Source organism: Centroberyx gerrardi, chromosome 3, assembly GCF_048128805.1.
Source record: "Centroberyx gerrardi isolate f3 chromosome 3, fCenGer3.hap1.cur.20231027, whole genome shotgun sequence".
NCBI lineage: Eukaryota > Metazoa > Chordata > Actinopteri > Beryciformes > Berycidae > Centroberyx > Centroberyx gerrardi.
The window spans coordinates 19,921,629-19,946,948 of NC_135999.1; the positions used below are offsets into that span (position 1 = coordinate 19,921,629).

The 25,320-nt window shown below is 46.4% G+C and overlaps 2 protein-coding genes across 2 annotated transcripts in view; both read left to right on the top strand.

Moving 5' to 3' along the window:
* Positions 1-9,488, top strand: part of LOC139919123 (BCL11 transcription factor A-like) — a 33,834-nt gene extending 24,346 nt beyond the window's left edge. The window contains exon 3 of the mRNA XM_071908732.2: positions 7,342-9,488. Within this exon, the coding sequence (XP_071764833.1) occupies positions 7,342-9,329 (1,988 nt within the window). The 3' untranslated portion in view covers positions 9,330-9,488. The remainder of the gene's footprint in view (positions 1-7,341) is intronic.
* Positions 1-25,320, top strand: part of taf5 (TAF5 RNA polymerase II, TATA box binding protein (TBP)-associated factor) — a 221,842-nt gene that overhangs the window by 144,562 nt on the left and 51,960 nt on the right. The window lies entirely within an intron of this gene.

Below are 25,320 nucleotides of genomic sequence, written 5' to 3' on the forward strand. Positions count from 1 at the left end.
GTCTATTCCCTGTCTGTGAGCTTCGATTTGCGACCGCTGTTCCCCACTGTTCCTCCTTGCCGATGCCGTTTGCGTTTATGTTATCAAGATTTTTGGGACTGATATCCTTGCCACATTAAATAGTTAATTAGTAGTTTTTGTGACCAATGCACTTGTAATTTGGGCACTGACTATTTGGTCTCTTTTGATTTCTGTTAGTTGCCTCATACTGCTTTGAATATTCACATATAAAAGTGTTGATTGTCAGACCTTATTTAAAGCTGACAAATGCTGCAAATTGGCGTTGAACTTAATATAACTCACCTGTGTAGCTGCCTTTGTAATTGTAGTTTAGGTTCTTCAAAGTTAAAGTCCTGTTTCATGTGGTGTTTCTGTTATTTTGTCCATCTCCCTGTATGTATGTGGAGACTGAAGAGGGGGACAGCAGGGAGATCAGCTACAGGGCCCTGTATGCTCCAGTGAAGGCGAATCACGTCCTGGCAAATGGTATGCAGGCTCATAACGCGCTCCACTCATCCAATAGCCGGAGACGAAACAGTTTTGACAGTGTCGAATGCCCTGCCCTGGGGCCTTATCATCTCCACTGCCTGCCTGCCTTCCCTCCCGTTTCTCCCCTCCTGATGCTATCTATCTGGAGATTTATGCAGAAATGTGCAGCGAGTCGACCTCCCTGGTCCCCCTCCATCCTTTCTGCAGGGACGCCAGCCTGTCATAAGCTGAGCTATGCAGAGATAGCGAGGCTCAGGCTGCTGGCCTCATGTCTTTCGGAGGCTATCTTGTCTGTGCGCTTCATATAGGGATGATGCTTGTAAGGAAAGACAGGGGATGGTCTTGTCTAAATGTTGCAGTCTGTATTTTGAAAGTGGCACCCAACGCTGTTGTCTCTTGCTATTCTAAGCCTTCTACAGGAGGTAGAGGTCTATTCTATTCTATTCTATTCTGTTGTGTTCTGTTCTGTTCTGTTCTGTTCTGTTCTCATTCCCCTAAGCTGCAGCTTATTGAGACATATCTTTTTCTTGACAGAACACTTTTTACATTTCCCCTCTAAAGTGCTCAGAGACTCTTCGCCCATCTGGGATATTTCCCGAGTCCAAAAATACTCCTACTTGATTAAGTCTTCTCATGTACCTGGATATGTGTGCTTAAACTGACACTTGGCAGTTTGTGGTTTCTTTGATTCCAGTCCTTCATTTAATACCTACTCCATTGTTCAGTGTTAGCTTTTGTTGACGGCGGTTTGATCCTGCGAAGCGCATCCCAACTCAATAAACAATCTCTGCGGACGCTTACATAAGCGATGGTCCATTTAATTAGACTGGTTAAGCTTAGAAGCCCAGAGGTCTTTTCACCATACCATTAGAGCTGGGATGAGAAACAACAGCGTGCGGCCTCCCACCGTCGCTAGTAAGCAGAGAGCACATAATGATCTGCACCAGAGACACGGCTGGCCTTGCCTATTATAAGGTCTGCCGGACCGAGCCGTACCCAAGCACGAAGCTGTCCAGCTGGGCTTAGTCGGAAGAGGGGAATGGATGAATGGATGGATGGAGAGATGGAGAGATGGAGAGATGGATGGGTGGGCGGATGGTCAGTTCAAAAACAGTTCAACTGAGAAAAGATCAAAGGGACTAAGGTAACGCAGGGAAACAGACAGTGTAGAGCGGTGCTAATTTTAAAAGTATTATGGCAAGCGTGTTACATACAAATGTCGACACACACACACACACACACACACTGCACGCACGCAGACGCTTATATGCATGCAAACATGGGCTCAGACATGTAAACACACTCGCTAACAATGAGCATGTACGCTCATTAATGCAACACTCACACGCATGCAAAAGCACATGCATATGTAAAACGCTAAGGACCCGTCTCACACACACTTCCCCAGCAAACATACGTGTGCACACATACACACGCACACCCCCACACACACACACACACACACTACTTGGCTATTGTGTACGGTGCATTCATTCATTGGCCCCTGTGTGGGTACCATCTGTCCGTAATGGTTTCTTAGTGACTCAGAGAGACGCCTCGACTCCACCGTTGCTCTTATCAACTTTCAGGAGAAGGAGAAGGGGAAAGGAAAGGTAATAAGTGTGAAAGTCCGATTGGAGACAAAGCCACAGCCAGCAGATTACTTTATACTGGGCACAGGCCCTCAAAGACCACCATGCATCTTTATCTGGAGATCTGTCTCCCCCCCCCCTCGCTCACTCATGCCAGCCAGGCTTTTCTTCTCCCAGTCTGCCTCTGTCTTTTCCCCTCTCCTGGGTCTCTCTCTTAGGTCTCTCTCTCTTTTCTCACTGCCTCTTTCTCTCTCTATGCCTTTTCTCTCTCTCTACACTCCTGTCTCCTCCTCTTTTTCCCTACTCTCTCTCTCTCTGTGATGTGTGTAGTGGTTAGTGGTCAGCTTCTCCCATTGACACAGTAATGTGTGGCTCCAACCATTCCCAGCCAGCATTGCAGGCCCTGCTCCACATTAGACTGATAAAAGACTGGGAATCGGAATATAGGCCTGCTCTATTCCCTGGCTAGCTTTCTGTTTAGTAAACCGCATTTCCTGCATCCGGCTTTGTCTCAGGAACAAGTGTTGGTCAAACAAGCCTTTTGTCTGTGGCCAGTGGCTCGGCACACCACAAAGAGTCTGGCCCGGGACAAAGAAGTGAGTGTATGAGCCCAAGTGTGTGTGGCTGTGTAAGATAGAGGGAGAGAGAGACAGATAGAAAGAGAAGAAGAGAGAGAGAAAAGAGGAATAAGGAGGGAGGCCAAGGCCAGCCAGGACCTGCTGTATCAGGTATTTGACAAATACAAATACTGATGCAGAGATAGATAGAGGGTTGTGGCAGAGTCATACTGCAGAGGTAGATCTATTTGCTTGATCACGTGAAATACCACACACACTACACCAGTACTGAAAGATAATGGTGCATAGACTAGTCAGCTATCAAATGAAGATGCTTGGTCTGCACTCTTATGCCACTGAACTTGATTTCAACAAATGTTTTGCCACACAGGACTTTGTCAGTGTCACAGGTAAGTCAGGTGAAAGTCACGTACAAGAGTGTGAATGCAGGAAATGCAGCACATCAAAGCAGAGATCTAATGGGTGGTTACCCCCCCACCCTCCTCCTCGGCCTCTCCTCTCCTACCTCACCCTTCACCCCTCTCCAATCCCTGACTGTGAATACCCTAATGACATAAACAGAGTAGTAATCACATTAACGGCAGTTACGGCTGAGCCACTCTTAAGAGGCACTGTATTGACAACCCTCCTCCTTCCCCAGGCACTCACTCCAACACCTATAAACACTTATGAATATTGGCAAGGACCCGCTATTAGCATAATCACTTTTCAGGTGTGTGTGTGAGTGCTCGGAGGCCCGGGCGACCGATAACTTTGGGAAATGGTGGTGACATGCTGTGTCCCCCATGTCTCTCTCTCTGTGCCTTTCTCCTCCTCCTTCCCCTCTTGGAAGGCCTGTGAGCTAATCCTGTTAGCCCTTTCCTCCATTAGCTAAATGACCAATATGAGTGAGAGCTGCGTGGTCACACCAGGACCGTCCCAGCCCACTATCGGGGTTGGTCAAGGACAAAACACAAAATGGAGGTCAAGCCAAGTCGGCTAACTTTTGGATATATGGACAGATGCAGAGTTTGAGGAGTGGGAGGATGGATGGATAGATGGACGGATGGGTAGATAGATGGAGGGAGAGACAGTTGCTGACAGTTTTTTTTTTCTTAACGCGTCATTAACTTGCCAACTCTGGGTCAAGGTCGTGGTTGTCTTGGCGACCGTTGTTTTGTTTGTTTGTGTTTGTGGCTGTGTTTGGGTGGACGGGTAAAGGGGGAAGGGGTGGTATGAATTCACACCAATGGAGGGGGTTTCTCCGTGTGTGTGTGTGTGTGTGTGTGAGAGAGAGAGGGGTGAGGATGATAGTGGGGGTTGGGTCACTCTAACCGGACTAACAATAGAGTGATCTGCATGGGCAAAATGTACATGATGCCTCAGCCTCCTAGACTGTTTATACTGATCCTCCCTATTGCTTTGTCTGGCCAACTGTATTGTCTGGTGCATTGGCACAGTGGTGAGCAGGGTGTCAGCGCCCACAGGCTACCATATCTGCTGTTTAAGGCGCCGTAATTTCCCCTCTCCCCTTGCGTCAGTCGGCCTTGTGTTTTTGCACGGCCCCTGGATCATATTCTCTGCCTGATAGCAGTGCACTGTGCCCACTAAGACACCATAATAGCCTCCCCCTGCTTTGTGTTGCAATGTGCTGAAATGGCCTTGAAGGGGTTGTTAACCCCCCTTTCTCTTTCTTCCTCTCTCTGTTCTACTTCTCTCATCTATACTCTGCCTCTTTAGTTCTTTATATTTCCCTTTTTTTCTGATTATCTTTCTCCTCTTTCTTCCTCTTTCGTCTCTGTCTTTCTCTCTTTCTTTCTCCCACTCTTTTCGTCTGTCTCTCCCCCAAAGTCCCCTCTCTCAGCCTTTGCCATGAAATGGCAGCTAAGGGGTTGTCAGTGTGGTTTCTCCTTTCTGCTGATCCTATTTCAAAGGGACCTGGAGATCCAGCATTAGCCCCAGCTCTCCTGCTCTCCAACCCTAACTCACCACAGACCTAGACTGCTGAAAAGAGAGAAACAGACGGGGAGAGTGAGAGAAAGCTCTCCTTTATTCCATTAGAGGACAGCCTCGTTTATAAGATCATCCTTCCTCCCTCACACATTTCTCTGCTCTTCTATTGTAGAAAAAAAAATTCAAGGCCATCAAATGACTTGTCAGAATATCTTCTATATAAAAAAAGGGTCTTTCCATCCTTTTGAGGACAACCATTAAAGACAATAGCGGGCTTATTTAGATATCTGCTCTGCTGTTGTTGTGAATCTGGGCATGTATTGGTCAGGCCTGCTGATGCCAATCAATATGTCCACTGCTTGGACGGGGGTAACAATTATTGTCTCCGCCTGTGGCAGAGTAGCCTACGGTCTGTCAAACATCTATAGATGGGCTGGTGATTGCATAGCGCAAGACATGCCGTTTTTGATACATAAGAAAGTGAATTGACTACTGGCTTTGAAAGTGCAGTGTTGTGGCTCTTGCGTCCTTCAGAATTGTGGTGGTGGGTTTTCATTAGGAATGTCCCCTTCACGCCACACTTCTCTCCCTCCCTCCCTTCTTTTTTCCCTGCCTCCTTCCCCCCCTCCCATGATCCCTCAGTGCCTTCTCTTCCTCTGACGGACATGGCTATGTCTCGGAGGAGAAGACCCCCCCCACCCCCCACCCCCCCTCCCTCGTCCTTCACAATAACAGGAAAATTTCATCTATTTTCCTCATGCATATATGATGTATGTTCACACATCAAGACTAGGTTGAGGAAGTGTGCATAGGTTGGAAATCAAAGCAAAGTGAACGACAGAGGCTAGGTTATAGCAGCCGTTTTACGAGTGGTATGGGGCTTTCTATTTAAAGCCATAAAAGCATACACATGATCAGAATACATACATAAAGCCCAAACCAAAGCTTTAACCAATGTAATGGGCACATTTTATTTGTGCTTATGAGAGAGGGAGAGAAAACGTGTATGGGCAAATGGCTTTTTTATGATGGAAAAATTCCATAGTGGGTCAAAGCCCCTTGCAGGTGGCAGCAATTAACTGTAATTTTTGCAGATTGTAATGATCCATAATTTACCAGTATACCCCCCCTCCAACTCTTTTCAGTCCAGAGAAAAAGGTTTGTGTGGAGGTTTGATTGGGTGCACATTTTATGGCGTGTTCTGGTCTTTAAGTGAGATTGTTCAGCGAGGGCCAGGGTGGCAGTAGACACATGAGATAGCATGGAGAACCGAGAAACACCAATCGCTTTCCTCATCCACAACATCCTTCTTTTCTCTCAGCAGTCCTCATCTCTTTCTGCCCTTTCTTCACCCCTTAGTCTCTTAGCCACAGCAGGCTTAAAACATGCAAGCCTGTCCATCCACCATCTTAGGGATGGCTCATAGTCACAATCACACATACTCGGCCTCACTTTCTCTCTCTCCCTTGTTCTCTCTCTCTGGCAGTATGGCCATGGTTTGGGTTCAATGTCTGCAAATGACTTCAGAAAAATGCCCTCCAGTGAAAAAAGAAAAAAGAGAAGAAAGGATAAGAAAGCCAAGAGATGAAAGAGGGAGCACATTTGCAAGTGGCGGATGCTTCTTATTTTGCATATCTCTCACTTCTGCTTTCCCCTTCTTCTCCTTTTCTATTCACCTGAGAGGATTTAAATAAATCCATAAAGCATGAAATATCAGAAATAGAAAAGTAATGCATGAAATGCATTTTCATAGGAGCCTCCCCACCCACACACAAACACACATACACAATTTTCCCCTCGCTTCTTTTGCTGCAAACGTGTGTTTTGTGTGATAAACGCTGGTACATTTTATTAACATGTGACCTCTTATTTGTATTCAGCGTTAATATGCAGCATCAGATACATGTCCCACTTTAGCCTTGCTAATTCTGTAAACAAGGCATTGGAGGAGAGATGAGTGTGTTTAACGAGATTAAGAGCGCATTGTCAGGCAAATCTCGGGTCAGTGTGCAAGTGCTATTGAAAGTCAATTATTGTTTGAAATATTCCTATGCCTTCTCAGCTGTGTAAATTGTGTATCCGCTGCTTGAGATGTCTCTCAGCACTGTGTTTTATTTATTCTTTTGTTTAGTAGCCGCCCACTATCGCTGAATGCTGTTTTGACTTAGTAAAATTAAAAATGAGGAGAAATTGTAAAATGCATACATAATCTTTAACAGATGTTATAATTCAGGACCTTTGATTTTGTAATAACAATGCAAAAAACATGTGTTGACAGATTGCATTAGGATTGCATAGTGCGATGTATAATGACCAGAGAAGTAAAAAGGGAGATTTATTTGTCTGTCAACAAAATTATTTTCATCCTTTAGTCGTGTAATTTCAAGAACTATTATGTAATGTCATTAATTTAGGCCAAGAAAAATTCTGTGATCCAGTGCATAGCAGTGCACATTTTTTAAACTGTTAGCAATTGAAAAAATAACCATGAACTCTGAGTCCAAGAATAAAGTGGGCTTACTGCTAAATTATTTCAGGCCAGATTCTCTCAAGTAATAATATATTAATATTTTGGATATTTTATTATTATGTATTTAAATACCTTGCAGTACTGTTATCACTGAAGACAGTTATGTAGCTATTGTAAATGATTCTGTTATCCTGAAGCAGAAGAGAAGTCATTACTTGCATCATTTTAACACAGTCAAATAACCTTTAGTCTCTCTCTGTCTCCCTTTTTCTTTGGCCAGATAAAGATGAGCCCAGCAGTTACACCTGCACCACTTGCAAGCAGCCCTTCACCAGTGCCTGGTTCCTGCTCCAGCATGCCCAGAACACCCACGGCTTCCGCATCTACCTGGAGAGTGAGCCTGGCAGCCCCCTCACCCCCCGCGTGGCTGCAGCCCCTGGGATGGGAGGTGACTGTGCCTCCTCCCAGCCCCCCCTCCATGCCGTCCACCTGGCTGACGGCAGCCCCTACAGCCTCCTGAGGATGCCAGGCTCTGGGTCCGGCCGGGATGCAGCTTCCACTCCTCGTGAGGGCCGTTACCCCCGGACGCCACCACTGTTCAGCCCCCCGCCGCGCCACCACCTCAGCCCCGATGACCTGGCCCTGGCCACCCACCACCCCAGCGCCTTTGACAGAGTGATGAGGCTCAACTCAGTGCCGCTGGAACCCCCTCCGAGCATGGACTTCTCCAGACGGCTACGTGAGCTGGCAGGGAACACTACCGGGGCTTCGCCACCTCTGTCCCCTAACCGGCCCAGCCCTATGCAACGGCTGTTGCAGCCATTCCAGCCAGGCTCTAAGCCCCCATTCTCAGCCACGCCTCCCCTCTCCACCTCTCAGTCACCTTCTGGCTCACGCTCCACCCCCAATCCCGGATCCAACGTGGCCCAACCCGGCACCCCTCTCAAGGCGAAGTCCTGTGAGTTCTGTGGGAAGACCTTCAAGTTCCAGAGCAACCTAATCGTTCACCGGCGTAGCCACACAGGGGAAAAGCCATACAAGTGTCACCTGTGTAACCATGCCTGCACCCAGGCCAGCAAACTAAAACGCCACATGAAGACCCACTGTCAGAGCAAGTCCTCGGCGCTCAATGCCAAGTCAGATGACGGCCTCTCGACTGCCAGCTCCCCTGAACCTGGTACCAGCGAGCTGATGGGCAGCGCCACGGATGCTCTCAAGTCAGTGGTTGCTAAGTTCAAGAGTGAGAACAATGGCCTGATGCCTGAAAATGGAGAGGAGGAGGAGGAAGAGGAGGAGGAGGAGGAAGAGGAGGAGGAAGAAGAGGAGGAAGAAGAGGAAGAAGAGGAGGAGGAGGAAGGGGAGGAGGAGGAAATGGAGGGCGAATCCGGTGGAGGAGGAGAAGAGGGAAGGAATGATTATCGTTTCAGCCTGCGGCTAGAAGGGGCCCGACACCACCAGAACAGCGAGGCCCTGCACCCACACCGCCGAAGTACACCCCGGGAGCCCGGTGATGAGGACTCGGCCATGGAGTCAGACCGGGCAGATGAGTGTGGAACCACCCCTACCATTAATGGTCTGGGCCCTCTCTCCAATGACAGCCTGTCCAGGAAGCTGCTGGGTGGAGCGGTCAGCCCTGGATCCCTCAGTCCCCTGTCCAAGCGCATCAAGGTGGAGAAGGACCTGGATCCCCCCACACCCACCATCCCAAACACGGAGAACGTCTACTCCCAGTGGCTCGCCGGCTACGCTGCCTCACGACAACTCAAGGACCCCTTCCTCAGCTTTACAGGTGGGGACTCCAGACAATCGCCCTTTGCCTCCTCATCCGAGCACTCGTCAGAGAACGGCAGCCTGCGCTTCTCCACGCCGCCTGGAGAGCTGGACGGGGAACGCGCCGCTTCAGGACGCAGCGGCACCGGCAGTGGGGCCAGCACCCCCCACGGCGGTGGTGGCCGGCCGAGTTCCAAGGACGGCCGCCGCAGTGACACCTGCGAGTTTTGTGGCAAGGTGTTCAAGAACTGCAGCAACTTGACAGTGCACCGGCGCAGTCACACTGGGGAGCGGCCCTACAAGTGTGAGCTGTGCAGCTACGCCTGTGCCCAGAGCTCCAAGCTCACCCGCCACATGAAGACCCACGGACAGATGGGTAAGGACGTGTACAAATGTGAAATCTGCCACATGCCTTTCAGTGTGTACAGCACTCTGGAGAAACACATGAAGAAGTGGCACAGCGACCGCCCTCTGGCTAATGACATTAAGACTGAGTAGGCAGAGAGCAGCATGCTGGCAGCTCTCTCTCAGCTCCCCTTGGCTAAATAGCGACCCTGGCTAACTAGCGGATACCTGAGGGGAGAGGACAACAGGGTCAGACACCAGTACACAGTACAGCCCTGTTACCATCCCCCCATTGGAAAAAGCTGAATGCATGATCCATCATTGGGGCAATACTATTGCATCGAACGCAAAACTTTTTGAGCCTTTCTATTGTGCAATAATTTACACGTTTTGTACTTTTTGTAACTGGACAGCATGCTCGGTGTGTTTTGGCTACTTAGAGAGAAAATTGTCCTCGGCTGGTCGATTTGGTTGTAGTTGTGTTGCTGTTGATACTTTTGATTTCTTCAACATAAAAAAGTTAGGTATGAGAACCCATGCTGCATACATACTGTTTTACATATCATGTACAGTTTTGTGTTCATACATAGTGGACAGTGGCATATTATCAAAACGTCAAGACAAGCAGGGTCACATTTTGAACTGATCTTTGTGAAAGATTTTCCATGCAAGATTGAGATGAGATATATATATAAAAATTGGGCTGCCTATGAAATGCTAGGCACTAGCGCCATCAAATATTTCCTTTACAAACAGCAATGAAATTAACAATATGGTGTGAAAGAACAACAAAGAGTGCCTTGGATATTTTACCTGCATTAGTTAATCCTCCTTTTTGCTATAAGCTCGGAGTTTCAGCTATAGAAGATTACAGGACATGTGTGTGCACATATGGAATAAGCAGGTCCTTGCATCAAGCACCTGTGCGACCCTGTCGTTTTGTGACTTAGCAGAACATAAGGAACCAGCTGAAACAAAAAAAAAAAGATGATGTATATCTCTGGTAAATCATTTATCTGCCTGACTCATGTATATTGTTATTCTCCAGATTATGATTCTGTTTACTGGCATGTTACATGCTAAAAAGGAGTTTGGTGTGTGGAGTTTAGGTTTTGGTTTAGGTGTTTATTTTTTCCGGTACATGTGTACCATATTGAGAGGGTACTCTAATGAGTCGTACTAATTCTACAAACGTAAAGCTCTTAATGTTCCAGAGTGTTTTATTTTCTTTGAGCAGTAAAGGTTTGCCGTTTTTTGTAAGTAGCACAAAACTATGTTTGTCGTCAGCATTGCTGGGATCTTCGGTGTCGGCCAGGCAGGCAGTGTAGCCAGCAGTCACTTGAAGACTAGAGAGTGGGTTTTAGTTGTTCTAAGCCAGGCAGATTTGGGGTGGGGGTGGGGTTGGGTTGCAGCGGGGTAGGGGTGGATGAGGGTCGGGGTTGTGGGAGGAGGGTGGGTCGACCAGGTGTCTCTACAATTCAAATGTTATGTCCTTATAGCGCTTATTTCTCTTTACCATGTTAGATATTAGATATCCTTAAGTAATCTGAAACTCTCACTCTTTATTAACTCACATTGGAAATTATCTAAAAAGGAAGTCCAAGTCAAATGTCAAGAATTTGAATTTGGTGAAACTGCTATTTTTTTTAAAAAACAAAATTGTCCCCCACATAACTTTTTAAAAGAGTAAATGAACCTTTCACATGTTTTGTGCTCTTTGAGTTGACATGCTCTAGACCTCATTGTGGTAGTTGTATTTTTTAGCTTCATCCCCTGTCATTGTTGATGATATAGCACTTGTCACTCTGCCTTGGATTCTGTATCTGTCTCTCTAATCGGAGGTACAGTTGGTTGAGTATAAAATAAGGACCGGATTTCAGATCCGGGACTAACTACGTGCACTGTTCAATTTTCCCAGTTTACAGTTGGACGCTCAAGGGAAAACTTGCTCTTATGCTGACAGATTGATGTGGTGTCATTGCTTCGCATAGAAAAAAAAGAGTTGATCTAGAAACTGTTGCCAGCCATGTTTTCTCCCAGGATCTAAGCATCAGTTTGGCTCCTGGGGGTATCAACGCAGGAACCGCCATAGAAATATCCTGCTTCATACCAACTATAGAAATATACTGCTCAATACAGCAAGAAAAAATTTTGTTTTCTACAAATTTGATTAAAAAAAAAGATAAGTAAATTGTGTTGTTGATTTTTTAAGTAACACTTCAATATCTTTAGGGGAGAACTTTATTTAAATTTTGTTTTGATTTTATTGTTTATTGTTGTTTCTCTTTTCTGTCTTGGTGATTTCCAGGACTTGATCACTATGTAATGAATATGAAATGAACATGTCTCTCATCTTTTTTGCCTTCGCTATACACAAGTCTTCAGGTTGAACAAAAATTTGCATTGGGGAGAGATTTATGATGATATATGAATATATAGAGAGAACTTAAACACATAGGAAAATGCACACTCATGTAAGTTCCTATGTTAAAAACACATTTATGGTCTACTTTTTTCCTGTATTTAGAATGGTATTTGAAATTAATGTTCACTTAGTGTAGGCACTTATAGTATTTATGTTGGAGCCTGTATTTTTAACTGTTTTGCCTGTACTCTTTAAAGGTTTCAATGTACCCTTTTTTCTGTAGTGAAAAAAAAATCCCAACAAGCTGCCACCGTATATTTTCTTAATTTGGCAGGATAATATAGTGTGAATAATTTGTATGCTTGAAAATAAGTATGTTTTTGAAAAATAAAATGTTGTGGCGTTCCCCAAGGGTGAGAGGTCATATAATGGCCTTTTCAGGCAGTCCCGCTGGAGTAACCACAATGAGGTAAAAACAGGTGGTTGTACATATCTTTTTAGTTTGTTTTTATATTTTTCTCTCCTGCCATTTTATATGCAGTAATACAAGCTATTGTTGGGTTTTCTCGGTAGTCAACTTTTTACTGTCCTTTCACATGTACCACCTGATAACATTCCAGCCGTTTTTGAAAAAGACTTATAGTCATATGCAATCAATCCAACATCAATCCGAAAATTAACTGCAGTTTTTATTTTGTATTTTGTTTATCTTTTTTTCATTGCCAAAAGAAACATGGTGCTTTATAATTTAAACGTGGTACATCTCATATGCAAAGCATATTCTAAATGTAACAGAAATCATTAAGTGAGGTGAAAAAGAAGAAAGCTTGGTACATGTTTTCATTGATGATGGTAATGAGGTACATTTAAGTTTTCGGCCTGATTTCATCCTGTTTTCTGTATCTGCTCTCCAAGCTATTTGTTCTGAACTGAACTTGAACTTGACCTCCTGCATTGGTTGACATTATTTATTATTACTATACACACATGCTCTGTTCAGAACAGAGTCACCACAAAACAAATCAATACATTTTCTCTCTCCTGATGAATTCTGATGGTTTCCTGTCTTTGTTTGATGACCAAAGGTCATTGACCACCAATTATGGATTCTTGCTCTGTTTAGAGATTTTGTCGTTATTTTTCATTTACGGAGATGCCACTCTATTTTCAGCTGTTGTCTGCATTATTCTCTTCACTCAGCCATTTTGTCTTGAAAAAATAAAAAAATAAAAAAGTATTACATACATACTTGGATTTGGTGCTTGTCTTTATTTTTTTTACTGTGGTCACAATCTGTTTCCTTAACCTACCAAAACTACCTACAAGAGTACTTGGAGAAGGAAGATACTATATTGCATCCTCCTTTTATATATGCATGCTTTTATATATATATATTTATATATGAGCATGTTTGTGTGGTTGTATATATGTTTGTGGAACACCAGGTGTGTTTGCACGGCTCAACTCGAGTCACCAGGCATGGGGGTGGAAGTTCGCCTCCGTATCTCTGGTCTGTGGCCTTGTCGGGTCATCTACGCGTCTGTGTTATATCTCCAACAACCTCCCCCCCCCCCCCGCCCCCCATCTCTTCCTGTCTCTCTCCCTGTATTGTCTCCCCTCCCCTTGTCCCGCTCTCTCTTCCCTTTTTTTTCCCTACTTCATCTTTCTCTCAGCCTCTGCTCTACCTTTGGGTTTCTTTTCCTATACTTTTATGTCTTCTGGTCTCTTTCTTTTCTTTTTTTTTATCGTGCTGTATGTTGCTTAGATATCCCCCACCATCCCTATCTCTCCCTTCTCTCCCTCTCTCCCTCCCTCCCTCTCCGCTGTTTCGTCTCCTCTCTCTACTGAAGCACTGGAGGGCAACGTGACAGACTAATCGCTCTCCTTGTCCGAGCCCGGCGCTGTTTGCCTAGCAGGGCCAGATTAAAGTTCACAGATAGAGAGAGGTTCCTGCTTAGGCCAGGTGTTGACAGTTAAGATAAAGCAGAGTCGCAAGGAAGTGGGGGTGGTTAGGTGGGTGTTGGGAGAGAGGAATTGGTGGTGTGTGTGTGTGTGTGTTTTCACGCGTGCGTGTGTGTGTGCTCCTGCACATACACACACATACTATGTTCATGGGAGGGTGGTTGCCCCCCCCCCCACCCCACCCCCACCCCCCCACCCTCCCCCCTGTCTCCGAACTCCCAAGTTCAATGTCAGGAGAGCAACAATGCTCTGGCCCACAAATCCCGCCACCAAACAACCCATGCATAGCAGGCATACTTTTCCCATAGCAGACTGTCGGCCTTTGCCTACCAACCCCCCACCCCCCCGCCGCCCAACCACCCCCCCCTCCTCCTTGTGCAGGCATATGTCCTTAACTCATAAAGGCAACAGTCAAAGCGCTTCAACCAAAAAGATAGTCCTAAAAAGTTTGCCAGGGAATAAGGCCTTTATTCATGAAACTCTTGTTTGAATAGTTTGCTTCATCACACTATAGCTGTTGGTTTTTTTTTTATTTGTAAAACTAGATGTTGGAGAAAATGAAAAATGTTATTTCTGTTGCTCTCATTTCTGATTGAGTCTTTGGGGGATACATTGGTTCTCTGTTGAGGGGCAAAACTTTATTAGTTCATTATGCAGCAACAATTTATTAGTTCATTATGCTAATCAAAACTAGTTCACGGTCTTGTGAAGATAGAGAAAGATCCCCCCCCCTCCCACTCTCTCTCTTTCCGTCCCTCCCTTACTCCACCTCTCTCTCTGTCCTGACTTGCCTGTGTGTTTAAAGCAGGGGAGGCCTCCCAGGCATAGCCGGGGAAATCCTGTCCAGGAGAGAGTCAACGCATTGAATCAGTGACTCTCTAATCCTCTTCCTCTGCCTAATATGCCACCTCTCCCTGTCCACCACTCCCCCTCTCTTTCTCTGCCTTCCTCTTTCTCTCTGTCACTTCTCTATCCCCCTTGCTCCAACTGTCAATATATCATCCCTCTTTATCTCTTCTATCCCTCTCTTTTTCCTCATTCCCTCAATGTTTTATTCCCATTATTATATGCACTCTGTCATGCTCTCTATTTCTTTGTCCATTCTTCTTCTTGCTCTTGCCTCTGTCTCGGGCTAATTTTTTCTCTAAGCCCATTGCATGAGTGTCAGAGAGTAGGGGAAGGCTGAAGAGTAGAGATGGAGAGGCAGACTGCAGCTGTGCTGTGGTGCAGTGAAGAGGGGGCCTCGTCCGGGCTCCTTGGAACAATATAAAAGCACTAATCACCCAGGACAGCTGACACCCAGTGCCTCACACATACACACACACACACACACACACACACAAAGATCTGAGGATTGCCAGTACAGGGTGGAAGGAGAGGAGCTCTGCCCAGACAAGACTTACAGGTCTGGCCCAGCTAGAAAACAAAGTCTGTGTTTTGTCTATAGGCAGCAACGCTTTGGGGCTGAAGGCGCTTTCTGACAAACATGCACATACGCACACATGCACGCACACACTCACACACACATGCAGACACACATATGTGCATGCATGCATACACACGACTGCTGAAACTTAAAAGGCGGTCAAGCACACAGGAGTATAGAGGCAAACTTCCCCACATGCACATTTGCACATAGACACAGACACACACCCAATCAAACACACATGCTGATGCTCGAACACAAACCACATAATGGACTGGGTGCACGCACACTCACACACACACACACACGCACACACACACACACACACACACACGTGTGCACACAAAAGTGTCTTGGGGAATGTGACCTTTTCCCAAAAGCCTCCCTTTCCTGCCCTGGCTCCCCTCCCCCTCTGGCTGTGTGAAGACTGAAGGGGTCATGGGTCAGGTTTTGGGGGGCTGGAGATTAGGTTTCACATGACTGAGCACCTTTGTTGGGGCAGGCCGGCAGAAAGGAAACGTCCAGGAGGGTAGCTGTGTCTGTCTGAGGAGAGAGGGGGAAGGGAGCAAAAAGGGACAGAGGGATGGATGGAGGGAGAGTTGAAGTTGAAGTTTGGTCAGGCAGAGATGGCTGAAGTTGAAGTGCAAGAGTGGGGAACAGAGGAAGTGTTTGAAAACCACGAGGGAGAGGTAGAAGAGAGAGGGACAGAATGACGGGGGGAACTGAGAGTGAGAAAGAAAGAGACCGAAAAAGAGAAAACCAGAAAAACCTCACCCGCATTCCTCACCCAATAGCTCTCCTTAATTCTCTTTCTCTTTCTCATCTCTCCTTCCCTCCCTTTGCTCTCTCTCTCTCTCTCTCTCTCTCTCTCTCTCTCTCTCTGGCCATGTGGCTTCTGTGTGGGGCTGCGGCCAGCCAGTGTCCTCAGTGCCTGCTGGCTGCGCCGATCTCCCCCGTGACCACACAGCGAGAAGAAAGCTCCAGCCAAAATAGTAAACTGGATCATAGCAGAACTCCCCCCCCCTCCCCTCATTCACAACATCTGAGTCGTAGTCTGCCCGCTAGACAATATGTGCTGTAACTGGCAGTGAAAAAACTTGGCAGAGACCCGGGTTACCTCGCTTGTGAAGTATTGCTTTAAATGTCTTTTTTTCCTACTTCTCAGACCTAGAGAGAGGGATTTTAACGACGTGCAACAGTTTCAACTAAATGAGTCACAGAGGTGGGACTGGTACTGCTGATGGCTTCCAGATAAGGTGAAAACTTTGACCCCTGAGAGAAAGAGAAGGACTGGGGGCGAGGGGTGAGGGGGAAGGAATGTCTTGGATACTGCGTTGACCGCAATTGAGTGTACTCTTTCGGTAATGTTTCATCGTGTGCAATCAGATAGGAGCCTTAAGGTATTGCCATTATGTTACTGACCTTTTGGACATTTGGCATTCCTCACTGCTCTATTGCATCTAACTGTTTCATTTTCCTGGCTTGTGCCATGCATATTTGTGCAGCAGTGTGTGTGTGTGTGCATCTGCGTGTGTATTTGTGCAAGCAGATGTGCATGTGTGCTATACAGTATGACTGTAAAAAGAGGCACTACAACATAAGGGCCAGCTTTGTACAGGTCAGCACTATGCTGTGAAAACTGTACTGTATCACTGTGTGGATGGTCTATGCTGAAGGGGTTTCCTTGGGCATGCTGCAGGGGTAGCTCAGTTCATTCCAGAGCCTGGGTGGGTGGAGGAGCAGGGAGGGTCAAGGGGTGAGGGGGTTGGGGGTGGGGCAGTAGATTCCAGACCTACCAAGTCAGGGACAGGGGCTATAGAGGAGTGATCTGACCTTGAACCATGGGGCGTGGAGCTCAGAGTGGCACCGTGTTCCAGCCGTTAAAGCCCTTGTACTGTACCGCTCTGTCCGCAAACTGTGCGCATGTGTGTGTGTGTGTGTGTGTGTGTGCACATGTCTACTATGGGTAGTGATGGTGTGTTGCATGTGCACCTACCGCAGAGTGGCTGTGTGTGTGTTTGCGCGCATGCACACAAATGTATGTATGCGGATGTGTGCATACATGCATGTGTCTATGTGGCTATGGATGGGTTAGTGTATGTTTGTGTATGTGTGTGTGTGTGTGTGTGTGTGTGTGTGTGTGTGTGTGTATGTGTGTGTGTTCTCCAGGTGCTGTGTTCCTGGCAGAATTTATACGACCAGCAAAACAGGGTCATATTATCAGTACCCTCTGACTTGTGTGTGCTTGTGACTGCACCTATGCATGTGTGTCTATGTGTGTGTGTGTCCACTGTATGCTTTGTGTGTAGTGGGAGACAGTAGGGCGCCTGTTTACTGTCCTGTTAATAAAGAGACAAAGTTCATCCTCTGGTTCTCTTTATATTTCAATGGCAGTCCGGCTAGACAGTGACTCACTACTGTACATAGTTTATAGGTACTGTAGCTATGCCACTGTGAGAGTTAGGCTTGGATTCTTTGACCAAATTATTTTGGCTGGTGTATTATTTAACTAAATTATATAAGAAATGTCGTAATGTCTTTTCTATTAATTTTCACTATGGTGTGTGTCCTATTCATATCTACAGTTCATCTGTGTTTACATATGTTTACAGTCCATATGCATTCTCATCTGCATCTGCCTAACATCATAGCGTGCACAGTCTGTCATGTATGTATGAGTTTGTATGTTCATGTCTGTCAGTGTGCCTATGCGTTTTCATGTGTGCGCGTCCCTCTACGTGTTTGTGTGTGTGTGTGTGTGTGTGTGTGTGTGTGTATTAAAGGTGTGTATTGCTCTCTGTGCTGGCTGTCCCTGCGGGGCCAGCAGAGCTCTCTGAGCCGCTCCAGCTGCTGCAGGGGTGACAGAGGCTAAGACCGGCCGAGGCCGAGGGGTGAGAGGGCTCTGGAAGTTTCTGGAAGTTTCTGAGAATTGCCGCGCCGCTCCTGGTTCACTCCTGAGGCCCAGGGGTCAGAGAGAGAGGGATGGGGGAGGGAGTGGGGGGAAAGAGGGGCAGGAGGGCCACGGTCACATGCTTGACCTGCCAGACTGGCCTTATTATACCCTGCACATATTTCCCTCTCGCTGCGGTATTTGCAGTTTGCGTGTGTGTGCGTGTATGATCGGGGATATGTACTGTAACTGTTTATGTACATCTGAATAGGTCAGGATCTAAGAGTCGAACTGTGGGTGTGTGTTTGTGTGTGTGTGTGTGTCCGAGAGAGAGAGAGAGAGAGAGAGTGTACGTGTGTACATGTGTATCTATGTCATAGGTCCATGTTTTGTATTGTCTAGCCTCTCTCTTTTGCTCCCTTTCTTTCTCTCTTGCTCTTCCTCTATCTCACTCCCTCTTTCACACATACACACTTGTCACTCCTCACCCACAACCACACCTCTCCTTCCCTTTTTCTCTTTGGTCAGTCTATTTCCTCCAGTTTGCACTTCACTAACACATTTCTAGAACTGTTGCCCATTCTGCCTTATCGAACATACTGTGGTCCAAACTACTCCAGGGGGTCTGAGGAGTGTAGTCCACTCTCTTGGACCAGGCAGCCGCTAATATTCTGGTCTTTATGGGACCAACCGGTGGTCTTTAGCGGGGACACATTCAGCGTGGGCCTCCTGCCCTACAAAGCGCTTGTCAGTCATTGTGCTGAACTTGTGTTGTTTCTATGCAGTGCTAGGCAGCACAGCTGTCGTCAAAAGACCCAAGACTACTCTACCCTCTCTTGAAAGAAACAAACAAACAAAGCCGTAAAAAAAGAAAATGAAAGACAAAAAAGGGTCACAAATAATGAGTGTACAAAAACCATCTTGTCTAATTGCACCTTGGGAGCCTGTCTTCCAGAAGAGTGAGGGGTAAGAAGCTTCTGAGCAGACCAGGGGCACAAAGGGACTTGGCCCCTCCTGTGTTACTGTTAGCCAGGCCCTTTGGATGAACTTGTCTCCTTTCAGCTGGCGCTCTCATGCCCAGGTGTGTCCTTGTGTGTGTATCCACAGCGCTGACATCTCTTTGGCCCCGAGTGCTCCATTGAAAATAAGACGGAGAGACCAGAGCGAATGAAAAGAGATAAAGTGCAAAACAAGGATGAGAGGAGGAATAAAAGCAGAGTGGCTTCCTTGCTTTTCAGGGCAAGGACAATGTCCAGGCCTTTCTCCCACGCTCCATACAGCACTCTCTCTCTGCCCCCTTGCTCTACTTGGTGTCCAAGAGCATCAGTTTATGTTTCAATTTATAGTAAGGCATTCTGTAGTTATAATTTATGTTTACTGAGCAAGTTTTCTCCTACATATCATACACTTCAGGGTGGAGGGTGATACACTTTCAAATCAATCAATTCAAAGTGAAAATTGAAACAACTGAAACTTCCAAATGATAGATCTTTCACTTTGATCTTTCACTTTTTTCTTTCACAATTTCAAGATTGAAACTAACGGCATTTTAGCAAAAGCCACAAAAAGTAAAAGTAGTGAACATAATTTTCATATTTTCAAGGAAATCCACTTTCTGACTTGACTGGATTCACAACAATTGACCCCAGCCCTGGACAGTTTTGCCACTGCATGCTAATTAAGCTACAGTGATTCCACGCTAAACGTATAAAATTTAGATCAATTACTTTTTATATGAATATTCATAACACGCATTTTGTCCATACTTTCCCAATATTGCACCCTTTGCTTGTAGATCTCTTGGGCTGAGCAGCCAGCCAGCCAGCCAGCCAGACAGGCCAGTGAATGGCCCGATGCCAAGGCCAATTGAGAGGTGCTGCTGTGGTGGAGAGCCAGAGGGGAGATGGTCATCCATTATTCATCACTAAGCCAAATAATCCCCAACAGAATTGGTCTGGTCTTGTCTGGCCCAACGGTTGGGGAATGGATGGGATGGTCCGGGGGGCAAGAGGGGAGGGTTTCAGGGGTTGGGGGATGGCAGGTTTGAGGGGTTTTTTCGAGGGAGGTTTAGTAGGATCTTTTCGGGGGGCCGAAAGGGGGTAGCTAGCTCGCTGTAAGGGGTGGGAGGGGGGTTCTTTGAGGATTAGATGCAAATATGTCTTTGATAGCTTTCACAGTCTGGGAGTCCCATTCTGTTTATGGATATTCATATTAAGTCTAATCTTTGGAAACAATCCCTGGCATGGAGGACTGAGAGGCTGCTGGGATGGGGATGGAGCGCAGAAGCAGCAGGGGGTTCTGGGGGATGGAACCAGCCTGAATGGGGTCTCCCCTGACCCAGATCAGGGGCAGGACCAGCAGAATCCCTGATGGTGTGTGTGTGTGTGTGTGTGTGTGTGTGTGTGTGTGTTTGTATGTGTGTGTGTGTGAACAGCACCTAGTGGACCTAGGACCTAGTGAACCATGACCCCTTGTCCTATGCACAAACAGCATTCAATCACATGCGTAGACACGTAAACATACGCACTCACACACACACACACACACACACACACACACACACAAGCACGTAGACAGAGGGATGGCACTCAACCAGTGTCATCAACAAACAACATGTTCAGACACAATATAGCCTTCACTCTCTTCACTCTTCACCTTCTCTCTCTCTTTCTCCCTCTTTCTCTTTCTCTCTCCATGTGACTTATCTATCTATGTCTTTGTCCTCGACATGGGTCCCATCTCTGTTTTGTCTTTACTTTCCTCCCTTCAGGCAGCTGCTCTGTGAGTGTAGATCACAGCAAAGAAGAAGACCCTTCTCGGGCTGGAGTCAACCAACAGCTTCCTCTCTGCTACCACGCACAAATCTCTACAACAGTATCTTTTACTTTTATTTATCTATTTATAAGATCGCTGAGCACACATGCTCTTTTTCAGTAACACTCAAAACATTCACTCCTGGGAGTTGCCCAGTACAAACACTGTATTCTGCTGTTGGACAGTAAGCAGCTCAACTGGAGCAGTTGTGGGTTATCTGCCTTGCTCAAGGGCACTTTGTTAGTAGTTTCTGACGAGGGAGAGACTGTATCATATGGTATCATATTGTTCCATCTGGTCAGTGAGGCTCACTGGCTGACTGCTGTCTAGTATTAGGCGTTTTGGACGAGTAAGTTCCTTCAACTGCTTTTTAACGGCAACCGTCTATTTACTGAATACATATGGTAATTTGTTTAATAATGTTATATTTGTTAAGTATAGCATCCTCCGTTGCTCCTCTGTTTTATCATCATATGAGCCCCACAGCAAAATTATGTAAGTATGTTTATTTATGCTCCAAATGCTCACTATCTATTTATTCAAGCTTCCCAATATGACACCTTGCTTACCAGCTTAACATTATCATAAATTTAACATTATTTGTAAATTAAATAAACAACAAATATGTATTACAGATGTAGATGCAGGTTTTCTGTCCTCTATAATCACACAGGGAAAAAAGCAGTGGAGGGCATCACCCGTCCTTTGTTTTTCATTGGCAGAGGAAAGCTGAGTCTGTTTGTTCCACTAATCATTTGATGCAGTGCTTTAGAGCATCTGTATTACATTGTTTCAGTCCCACCCCAACACCCTTACAAATGCCCAATATGTACTAAATAGACCAAATTGAATTAGTAAGTAAGCGATCAGTTGAGGATGAGTCATTATGCTACCAGTTAGGTCGGCAGATTGGCTGCAATTTCCGTGGGTGTAGTGCGGTATATGAGAATAACCGTATAGTGTGTCCTCTTCCCTTTCATCCAGCCAAACTCCAGGTGTCCTTATGTAGATAAACAGTATGTGACAATAATCAGCCCACTGCTAAACACAGGAAAGGATGCAATACTAATCAAATTTCATGGTTTCCAAATATGAGTGCCGTCCATGGCAGTTAGCTAACATTACCATAAAATGCAACATGGCTAGTCACTGTTGCCAACTTGCCGAATTTGTTGCTAGATTTAACAACTTTTCAGACCCCCCCCACCCCACCCCACCACCACCCCTGTTCAGCCCCCCCTGACAAGTGTGTCCTTTGGAACAAATTTGAACCCTCCATGTTGTATACAATTGGTCAATGTTCCTAAATATGAAATGTAAATTCAATGTAAATGATAATATGTAAGCCAGAACTTTAGACTTTAGTAAACTTAATAAATGACATCCATTCAATGAGAAGATGGCGTCCGAGTGAACCGACTTCTCTTCAAGGGACTTTGGTATAGTTATATATAGTTTATAGAGTTGAATAGAAGTGGAGTTACAGTAGAGCAGAGCAGTGTGAGCAAAATCACGACTGACTCTCGAAAGCAGTTTTCCTTCCAGTTCAAGGTATTTAATGGCGTCGCTATAGCCCACTGCTGGACAACTCACCCACAGCCAGGCAGTGGTCCAGACAGGGCTTCAGAGACTAGTGCTTCCCATCGCAACAGGTCAGAGAGCATGGGGTGAGCGAGGTGAGGGAGAAATGGGAGGAGGGAAGGTTTCATTCTCCTCCTCCACCCCAGCTGGACTCCCAGTCTCCCCCTCCTCAGAACCTTCCTTCCCCCATCTCCCCCTCTGTCCCTCCCTCTCCTGGTAGGCTGCATAGGGGTTAGGGTCAGGAAGTTCATGAAGCGTATATAGAGGGTTTCCCTCTCTAGCAGGATGGTGGTGTGTGTGTGTGTGTGTGTGTGTGTGTACGGCAGTGTCTCAGGGGCATCAGGGGAAAAGGAAGAGTGCCAGACAGAAGATCATCTCACACACACACCCAAACACACACACACACACACACATATACACACAGGACAGTCTGAAGAGTGGACGGCGGCCCACAGAGCAGAAACACACACACAGACGCATACACACATTGTAGCTGTAGATAATGATTGAAAAGTATGACAAGACTACCATGAGTCGACATCACAGTTGAAATAATGACGTCATTGACAGTGGCTATGTCATCCGTATCTATCATCGCTACAATTGCACATTTCTGTTTGGGAGCCAGTGTAGCTATTTACATGATGAGGAGACAAAACGCCGGTCACAATGGGCTATGTTTTCCATTTGAATGTGATCACTCTCTTTTATTCAGACTGGGGTCGGGGGAGGGGATTGGGCTGGGAGGATGGGAGGGGGGGGTGCATTGTCTGGGGGGGCCTCAGCTAAGGCTGACCACCACACATAAATCTCTTTCAGACTGCCCCCCCCAAATCGAAGACACCCTTTTACACACTGTGTTTGTCTGTGTTTTCTCTGCCCGTGTGTATGTAGTGTTGCCAAATTATGGCAACTTTCCATAAAAGTGAACGCACTGGACTGTGCATGTTTGTGTGTGTGTGTGTGTGTGTGTGTGTGTGTGTGTGTGTGTGCATAGAGTGGAGGGGTTTTGGGATCCTGGGACCCCCTTTCCCAGACATGCACTGACCTTTCCAACCAGACAGGGATAAAGGGCCAAGGGGGGGAGGGCTGAGGGCGTGAGGGCATTTGTGTGTGTGTGTGTGTGTGTGTGAGTCTGTGTGTGCATCCGTGTGCACATGTGTGTGTGTGTGTGTGTGTGTGTGTGTGTGTGTGTGTGTGTGTGTATTAGGTGGTATCCCCGGACCCCTGCAACCAGCCAGTTCTCTCTGTCCTGCTGTGTTTGGCCTGGTGCAACCCCTCCACCCCCCCAGCCCACCACCCCAAACACCCAGCACCCCTACCCACCTCCTCCTCACATTCTCCCCCTCTCTCCCCTCATCCCTCTCTCCTCTCCTCCTTTGTTGGACCCAGTCATTGTGTTATCCCGGGAGCGCTCTGTATGCAAAAAAGGGGGTGCTCTGAGGGCTCGCCAGCTCCGGACCCTTGCAAATCAATTTGTCTGTGGAAGGGATGAGGGCAAGGAGGTGGGCTGGGGGGGTGCGGGGCACGGAGGACGGCCCAGTGAAAAGCCTGAGGTATGTAACTCTCCCTCCTGAAAATGATGTCGTAGCATTTTTTCCCTCGCATTGTTTGTTGCAAATGAGGCGGTTCTCAGTACGGCCAATTAGCATGGACTATGTCACTTGACTCACATCATGATTTAGGAATCACCTAAATCAAAATCAGAATCACTGCAATCGCACAATAGCAACTGTGAAACTTTGGTACGCCCATTTTTAGTACTTGATTGATTCTCTTTCTGATGTGTCTTCTTTGTGTATTAGAAAAAAAAAACGTGAGTGCTGACGTTTTGATGTTTTTTTATTTGGCTTTTCCTTTATTGACATATCTTATTTTACTTCTGTCAGTCAGAAAAAAAAAAAGAGCAGTAAAGCCAGACTGACCTCTGGAACCTGCCGCTCTGAGAGGAGAGTCAGACATCGATTGTGGTTGTCCCTCTCTCTCTCCCTGGACGCAGACAGGACTCTCCCCAAAGCACACAGGCTTTGGAGGGTCTTTGCTTGACTGGAACAACGATGATCAATACCTGTCACTTCTGTCTCGTCTGGCCGCAGCCCTGCTCCCCTGCCCCCCACACACAAAGGGAGGGCCTGATGCACGCGCACGCACACACACACACACACACACACACACACTCACACACACAAACACGCAAATGCACACGTAAATTGGCGCACCCACACACATACATACACTTGGATGCAAACATGCACATGAAGACACATACATGCGCAAATATACACACAGATAACGCACACAGACACACACACACACACTCACAGACACACACACACACACACACACACAAAGCATTCTGTCAGACAGATGAACATGCACACATACACACACACATGCACAGACAGAGGCTGTGACAGCGAGGTCAGACAGGGCATTCAGGCCCAGACACCAGTCTCTTCTCTGGGGTCAGACCACAAGGCCAAGGTCTACCTCCCTAACCTCAATGGCCCTTCAGACACACACACACACACACACACACACACACACACACACACACACACACCAACCCACTGACCAGCCGGGACAACAGAGAGGGGGACATTGGGGAGGGGGTTAGTTAGGGAGTGAGAGGAGGGGATGATCGGGGAGGGTTCAAGGAAAGGGGAATGGATTTGAATACAAGCATGGAAACAACTGAGCTGATGGTAAATACTTGATTTGAGTATATAAATATGTATTAACTCGGTAGATGATTATGTTAATTAACTTAAGTTACTTAAGTCAATAATCATTTTCAGTCATATAAGAAATGGACACTACTTGCTTATGTTTTAGTACAAAGAAAAAAGAAAATAACTTCCTCAACACTCACTTTTTTCTCTATTCATTAAATGTGCACTAATCCATGTAAGCCACCTATTTTTTTTTATAGTCGTGTAGATAAGAAAGGGGAGAAATGAAAAAGAAAATGTACATGCAAGCTGTTACAGAAGAAAGGAGGATAAGGTAGGAAGTCATAAGTAAAGCCTGCTTCCTTTCAGCAACTTGCTCTCATTTGCTTGAGCTCTCTCTCTCTCACTCTCTCTTTCTCTGTGCTCATTTTTTC